General features: G+C 43.8%; 1 protein-coding gene across 1 annotated transcript in view; it reads right to left on the reverse strand.

Annotated features, from left to right (window-relative positions):
- The window catches only part of LOC119349513 (3-deoxy-manno-octulosonate cytidylyltransferase), an 11,747-nt gene extending 5,148 nt beyond the window's left edge, over nt 1–6,599 (reverse strand). Inside the window, exons 1-7 of the mRNA XM_037617556.1 lie at nt 6,356–6,599; nt 5,339–5,384; nt 5,027–5,113; nt 4,811–4,935; nt 4,419–4,558; nt 4,291–4,342; nt 3,975–4,085 (exon numbers count right to left, since the gene is read on the reverse strand). Of these exons, the coding sequence (XP_037473453.1) occupies nt 3,975–4,085; nt 4,291–4,342; nt 4,419–4,558; nt 4,811–4,935; nt 5,027–5,113; nt 5,339–5,384; nt 6,356–6,583 (789 nt within the window). The 5' untranslated portion in view covers nt 6,584–6,599. The remainder of the gene's footprint in view (nt 1–3,974; nt 4,086–4,290; nt 4,343–4,418; nt 4,559–4,810; nt 4,936–5,026; nt 5,114–5,338; nt 5,385–6,355) is intronic.
- Nucleotides 6,600–8,388: the final 1,789 nt, after the last annotated feature.

Raw genomic sequence — 8,388 nt, forward strand, 5'->3', positions numbered from 1 at the left:
CCCCCCAAACATCCTGTCTAGCTCTGCCACTAGCTGGCAAAACAAAAAAAGGGCAACAACTTACTTTTCTCGCACAGGAGTGACTCGATCGACGACCAAAGAAAGGTAATATAGTACAAAAAGTTCAGCACATCTCATGAAGGATTGTCTGCCACGAGCCAATTTATTCCGCCTATCAGCATGCGCTGCCAGTACCAGAAACCATGCGTGCAAAGCACTTGTCCGTCTATCTGCTGTGGATAGCTCGGTTGAAGTTGGATTTATGTTATGAACTGTCTGTCCAACTGAACTTTGAAGTGGCCAAGTGGACATCATACTCAAATCAATTGACTGACGTGACTTATATACTGAGAGAGAGAGAGAGAGATTAAACGAATAAAATTGTGACTCTGTTTTCTCAAAACGAATAAAATTTAGTTTTCATCCGCATTTTGCCACCCCTTTTGGTAAGTTTCAGTTTTTTTTGGACTGGTGCACAAGTTTCGGTTCTGTGGGATTGTCTACTATCATAGTCGGTGTCCACATTCTACTCCCTCCATCCCATAAAAACTCTTATTTTATGAGACAGATGGAGTAGTATTTAGATAAACAAGTTTTCTTTCCGTGGTCAACTTGAGCATTTTAATATATACCGAGGATGCATTTTACTCAATCTGATGACAAGTTATTGCGCGCAAACTTGAGCACGTAACCCTTACACATTGACCGTTTAATTTTGACCACACGACGTGCTTGGTCATACCTTGAACAAACTGCTGCTGCCTTTATCTACTTTATTTACGGCCTTTTTCAAAGAACATATGGACTAATCCTGAAACTTTCTGTAAGACCTACACCATCGAAAAACAGTCCTACTTTCCTTTTTGCCGACGCAGCACCAGGATTGCCAGCAAAAGAAGAAAACGATGTGGCATTATTTTATCCACACATGGACAAGACGATCGACGACCAAACAAAGCAATACTACAAGATTGTCAGTATGTTAGACAATTAATTCCGCTTATCAACGTGCGCTAGCGCCACCGCCACCAGAAACTGTATGTTGTGTACAAAGCAATCGTACGAGCTTGTGTGCTGATATCCTTGTGGCCATTCAATGTGAGTGAGTAGGGATTGCCATGCAACGGATGCACTACAACTATAAGTGAATGAAAGCTCAAAAGAAAGCTAAGTGGGGTGTGCGTCCAACTCGCTTGCTCGCGAAGACCTAGGGCATTTTGAGAAAGCCCATCATTGAAATACACAAGGCAAGTTCTATAATGAAGAATTTCCACTAGTAATATAGGAAAATGGATAGTAACATTGTCCATTCTCTCTTTTTTCTCTTTTTTTCTCTTTTTTTGGGCTCTTTGGCCTCTTTTTATTTTTATTTTTTATGGAGCTCTTTGGCCTCTTTTTATTTATTTAAGTCCGGATTATCATCCCAACTTGTGAGGGGATCGTAGTCTCCATCATCCTTTCCTCACATGGGACAATGCTTTAATAATGATGATCATCACACTTTTATTTGCTTACAACTCGAATTACGACTTGATAGTACAACAAAGATATGACTCTATATGAATGCCTTCAGCGGTGTACGGGGATGTGCGATGATCTAGAGTGACGTGTATAAAAAAATATGAACGGTGGCCAAGCCACAAATACTATATCAACTATATGATCACACAAAGCAATATGACAATGATGATATATGTCACAATAAAAGAAACGGTGAAACTTGCATGGCAATATATCTCGGAATGGCTATAGAAATGCCATAATAGGTAGGTATGGTGGATGTTTTGAGGAAGGGTAAATGGTGGGTTTAATGCATCGACGAAAGTTGCATGGTACTAGAGAAGCTAGCAATGGTGAAAGGGTGAGAGTGTGAATAATCTATGGACTCAACATTAATCATAAAGAACTCACATACTTATTGCAAAACTTTATTAGCCATCGAAGCAAAGTACTAATACGCATGCTACTACGGGAGAGATTGATAGGAGTTAACCATCGCACGCTCCCGACCTCGACGTAAAGGAAGACAATCAACGATAAATTATGCTCTAATTAACTTAATCACATAATGAGAGACCATACGTGCATGCTACGGGAATCACAAAACTTAGCGCAAATATTCTTACTAAACCACAATTACTCACTAGCATGACTCTAATATCACCATCCTTATATCTCAAAACATCGTGAGAAATCAAACTTCTCATATATTCAATTTTTGGCATGCATGCATGCTTAATTTTATTTGTGAACGTGCATGTATTTTATTCAACTGGTTGTGTCTTCTTTTACTTGTTCATCAATTGAAGAATCTTCCATGGAGATGGTGATCTCCTGATGCGCCTATCAGCCATGGGCTACAGACTGAATTATCAACAAGATTATTGTGATAGCTGGCGTTGCTGTGCTCTACAAAAAAAAAAGGGCAACCTGGTTCATGTAGCTCCCGCTTGCGCAGGGTCCAGGGAAGGGTCCGACCACTTTGGGTCTATAGTACGCAACCTTTCCCTACATTTCTGTAAGAGGCTGTTTCCAGGACTTGAACCCATGACCTCATGGTCACAAGGCAGCAGCTTTACCACTGCGCCAAGGCTCCCCTTCATCAAAAGAACAGTGTTGCTGTGCTCTACGACTATGCAATAATGATCTCAAAAGAACAATAACTATACCACGTAGTTTTGAACCTTGGCATTTTATGTTTTGGTTATAAGTTTCTTATTGGTATTTGCTAAATAATCCAATTAATCTTTCCTTATAGGTTGCGCTGTCAGAGTATGTTTTCACTATAGGAAATTTACTTGAACGTCTCCATGATGCCATAAATCTATGTAGAGTTGTTCAGCTCCCACATTATCCTGATGCTTATTGCTATTACTGTGACATTATGCATTATTTTAGAAAGTGATTTCTCCATCAGGTACACATAAAGAAATTGCAAAACTGCACCATGGCTATCCAGTATATCAAGCAAGCTCGGGTTCACATATCTGATGCAGATGGAGTCACAATTTAAGCAGAAGATATTCTTAATGGTGACAAGGAACTACTTTTTCTGTCGCTATGGATTATGCTTATTCATATGCAGGTTAATCTGAAAATGTCAATCAGTCTCCCATTACTCCTATCAAAGTTTTATACTGTTTATTATATTTCACCTTTCGTTTGTATTGAAAATCAGAAGTAACGGGGTTTGATGTTCAGTTTAGTTTTCCTCTTGACACTGTTATTATATTACAATGGGGATATTACTTCTCAGCAATATGTTACTGTTACTTGCCTAAATCAGAAGGGTTGCGGTATCAAATTTCTTTTCAATAAGTTTACGTGCATGTGTTATCCAACAAGATTATGTCAAGATTTTGAGGCTGCAGTAAACTTGCTCAAGGATCCTTTGTTCCTGAAACTAAAGCAGCTAGTGTGGACGCTGTGCTTCGCGATCATTTGGGAAATGCCCTGGCTGTTATGGCGAATGCGCTCAACACTTCTGTTGATGCAGAAGAAGCTGAGGCTCGTGCTTGCTTGGAAGGAATCCGTTTGGGAGCAAGCCAACTTTGACAGGCCTATAATTAGTGAGAGTGACTGCAGTTCAGTCATTGCTGCCTTGAGGAGGGCGAGTGGCTCTAGCATGTCTCATTTAGGTGTCATTTATAGTGATGTTCTCCCAGAAGCTTTGAAATTGCCGGACTGTAGGTTTGTTCACATCAAAATAGATCAAAACCGTGTTGCTCATGAGATTGCTACTTATTTTTGTCAAGCTGGCAATTGAGCTGAGCGAGACTCACAAGTACCACCTCAGATTGCTCATGCAATAGCTATAGATTGCAAATCCTCAAGTTTGGATCATTAATAAGATCTCTTTTGACCTCAGAAAAAACATAGCTTAATTTTTTTTTCCAGGAACTAGTTGCCCGGGAGCAACAGATGATAGAAACTTCTTGTCTGTACAAATACTGAACAGCGAGAAGCCAAATTACCTTCATCTTGTAGCCGTTCTCAAGAACTTTAAGTTGTTCCAGGTCCTCTTCTAGTTGCAATGGGGTTGGTGCAAGCTGTGGATAGATCTTCAGAAACTTCGAATCAAAGCCCTACATAAGAAATGTCAAAGCATTAATTGTGGGGGAGCTTAAGCACAAAGTTACTCCCTCCATCCCATAATGTAAGACGTTTTTTGACACTACATTTTTGCTAGTGTCAAAAAACGTCTTACATTATGGGACGGAGGGAGTAATATTTACAACAAAATAAAGAGGCACACAGGGCAGTCAGTTATCAGAAGGGTTGGTCATGTACCGAAATCCCAAGATGAAGAAGATATGGGAAGTGAGGATTGACTTTCCCTGATCTGCAATGTTCAAAATTCCAAAACTGTAAGTGCAAATGAGGTCACCTGAAGAGTTAAAACAAATTTAATATCTTACTTGTTAAATGGGATCAGCCCTCTTGAGAAGTATATTGCATAACCCTGGTTGTCTACTACACACTTCACTCGGTTTGTGTCAAATGCATCTTCAGGTTTTAGTGCCGTGGCAGCTGTGCTGAAGACTGCATCAGGAGCTCGCTGAAGATAAAATTGAGCACATCATAAATGCAATGAAAAGAGATCAGTTAAGAAGAAAGAGATGTCAAACAAATGGAATGAATAGAAATAGAAGGTGAAAGGCAAAGCGGAATCTCCAGTAAAATTAGTACAGCAAAGATTCAAAATGCACATCATCACAATTCACTCAGAAGACTTCATCTCAGTTACTTCAGGAAAAACATTTTGCTTATCAGAAGAGTAAGAAATAACAAAACTAGAGTTCATAAGTACCTGCAGTGCCATAACCACACCGTCTATTATCTCTGGTTCTATAAGAGGCTCATCCCCTTGAATATTGACAACAATGTCGTAATGTTTCCTGAGCTTTTGAAGTGCCTCACAGCAGCGCTCAGATCCTGCATTTTGAACCACATGCCAACAAGCAAATAAGGAGATTACCAAGCAGTCATGAAAAGATACCTGAATTACAAAATCATCCAAGGTTACCATTTTGGCATGATACTGATGTCATTATAACATCAGCTCCAAATCCTCTACAGCACTCGGCAATTTTCTCATCATCCGTTGCCACAACTGAGGACAAAAAGGAAAGAAATACCGACAGTCTTAACATTAGAAGCATGTTGCTGCAGATTTAGAAGCCTCTCTGAACACATCAGAGAAAACAGAGTATGGCAACATAACAAGTGTTCAAGACGATCAAAGAAAGAAATTAACTTAAAACCAAGGCTTGCATATTACAGAAATGTTTTGCACCAAACATGGTAAAAATAAACAAATAAGTAGAAATCTGCTTACCAACATGGTCTAACGAAGAAGCTAGCATAACTCTTTCCCAGGTTCTCTGAAAAGATCCAAGAAGCCAATGGTGAGTTTGAGGATGATCTAGTCAAGACTGTCGGATACACGTAAGGTGATTTATTAGCTATGCTGATTGCTCAGCTAACCGAGCATCAAATCCTGGCACTAACTAATAGGGCACTATATCCATCATTTCATTATGAATATAAAAGCTAACTTGGAGTCCCATTCTCCCAACTCAAAGTCACATTTATCAGCTACAAATATAACTCAATGCTTGAGCAAATGTTGGTACTAGATTCACCACCGTGTAAAGCAAAGTGCAGTACAAAAGTTCAGTAGAACCACGGGACCGGGGCTCCACGTCTCTTTACCGTTAGATGGCACCTCGAGATCTGCACCGTGCAGTGTCATTTGACCAAGGACCGCTAATCAACTACAGTAATTTCTTAATCTATGGTGTAGTTTCTCTCTCAGGCCCAGTACAACTATTGTGGCAGAAGGCTGTTAGCCGAAGCATTGTGCAGAACAACAATTTAAAATATCTGTCCCATGCGTTAAGCCATTCTAGCTAAACACAGCCTGCAAATCACACGTATTGGCACACAGCTCCAGGCCGTTGTTTCTGAAACCGATGGCATCTAAAGGTGGAGCCGGGGCACCATGGTTCTATAAAAATTTGCGCACTCAATAAATTATCTGAACAAGCCAGAAAGGATTCTTCAGGGAACACATACGTCTGCAGCAGAATAAGCAACCACGGCTTCATCCTTTCGGTTGGTAATATATTAACTTAACAGCAACACAAGCATCCATATCTGACGATCTCACACGAGTAAGCAAGATGTGCAGCACAGTGTCCAGAAATCCTACTAAAATTCCACCAACAGCTTGCAGCTACTCTCTGAGTTACATTCTGAACAGGATGAGAACCCAACGAGAAATCCTAACCCAAATCCACGCGAAAGAACTAGCATTGCCGAGGATGTGAAAGAAGATAGAGACGAGACGGACCTGTATCATGGGCTTGCCGAGGATGAGGGCGAGCGGCTTGCCCTCGAAGCGGGAGGAGGCGTAGCGCGCGGGGATGATGCCCACCGCCAGGCTGCGGAACCCGCGGGGCCGGCGGTACAGGTAGGCGGCCGCGGCGGCCGCCGCCGCCGCGCCGAGCGCCAGCCCGTGGAAGATCCACGCGCGGCCCCCGGACCCCGAGGTCTCCGGCGGCGGCGGGCAGATCGGCATCGCGCCGGCGGTGGCGGTGGGGTGGATCCGGCGCGGCGAAGCGATCCTGAGCTTCGAGTGGGAGTGTGATGCGAGCGGCCGAGCAACAACGTGGGCGTTGCTGTGTCGGTACAGCCCAGCCCAGCTAGCGCATCGTCGTCGGTTCAGGGATGAGGATTTCGTTGGCCCGGCCCACAAAAGTTTCCTCTGCTTCCTTGCCGTGGGTTTTCCTTGTGTGTGGTGAATCATCATCAAAACAAAACAAAAAAAGATTGCCTAAAAAATCTCAGATCAACTTTTTTTTTCCTAAAAAATCTCATAGCTATTGATGAAACCAAAAGTACAAAGATTCCTGAATATTATTAAATAAAATACATCAAGGTCTCCAAGGGGTTGATTGTCTTCTTCGCCCCGAGCGGGTTGATGACGTGTCAGGGTTGTTGCCTCGAGCCAGCCAGTCATTGTTGACCGTGAACGAAAAATCATCAAGTCTACGATCATGTCGGACCATGCCATTGCCGCCGAAAGGTTGTGAAGGTTGGTTGGGAGAAACCATGCCCAGGATCATACAAAGTGAACAATGACGCATCTTTCTTTAATGATGGTTCTGGAACTATTGTTGTGATCGTGCGGAACTGTCGAGGAGAAGAGGTGGCTGGAGTGGCAGAGCCCTTCGTGTATGCAAATAATGCAGTTTTGGTAGAAGCTCTGGCTATACGACGAGGTTTACAGCTCGATCATGCATCAGATTGCTTGCTGAGGTGAATGTTGAATCCGATTGTCTAGAAGTTATCACAGCCTGCAACGGAGAGATTTATGTCTTGGCACCTTACTCTGTGATTCTGGCGGGCTGCTCACTAGATTAACACGCATGCCCAACATTGTAGTACATGCGCACTAGCTAGCAATAACAACGTGTTAGGTGCACGCAAATATGCATATGAGAGCCGTGGGTGCCGTTCGCGGGGCCGCGTCTCCATGGCGGAGTCAAACAAGTGCCGTCAACGATCTCTGAACAAAAGAAAAGAGGCGCCCTTGATTCTTCGTGGAAATCATGCGTTCGTGTGACACTTCGTACACGGCCGGAGCTGACCTGTTGTATGTATCACGCTGCAGAAGATCATGATTCACGTGTAAAACCATCGTGCTTTTCTATCAGAAGAAACAATAATGTCCTGGACGAGGCAGCTTGGCTCACCCTAATTAATCAACAGCGCTCGTGCCGGTGTGCCTTTGGCCGCGTTCGGCTCCTCTCCGCTCCCTCCACTCCGCTCCGGAGCGGACCAGGTGCTAGCTCATTTTCGCGGAGCTGCAAAAACCGAGCTCCACGACTCCACGGAGTCGGAGCGGTGAGGAGGGATCCCGAACAGAGCCTTTGTGTATGCACAATCTACTTCGAACGCCGTGTCACTCGCTCGCCAGAGCGGAGAGCAGGCAGGCAGGCGTCGCCGTCGTGTCGTACGTCCAAGCCAAGCCAAACCTATCCACAGACCAGCCAGCCAAGCCAGCAATCGTGGACAGGAGTATACATCCATGGCCGTGCGCCGCTCCATTCCGTTGCACCAGCCAGCCGCCGTGGCGTCCCATTCGAGCCGCTCCCGTCACTCACCGCCGGCCGGACTCGGTGACCACCAGAAATCTTACGAGAAGTCCAGAAGAGAGAAGCTCAGCATTTTTGTGGCGGTGCGGCGGGCGTACGTGATCGACGTGCATTCCAATTTAAGAATAAATTAGACGAGTGAAAAAGATCTGCATGTGTCGATGGAGTACACACTACACGGTCTCTTAATCCACGGCGGGACGCAAGTTGGGGTTGGATAAGCGGC

Source organism: Triticum dicoccoides, chromosome 1B, assembly GCF_002162155.2.
Source record: "Triticum dicoccoides isolate Atlit2015 ecotype Zavitan chromosome 1B, WEW_v2.0, whole genome shotgun sequence".
Lineage (NCBI taxonomy): Eukaryota > Viridiplantae > Streptophyta > Magnoliopsida > Poales > Poaceae > Triticum > Triticum dicoccoides.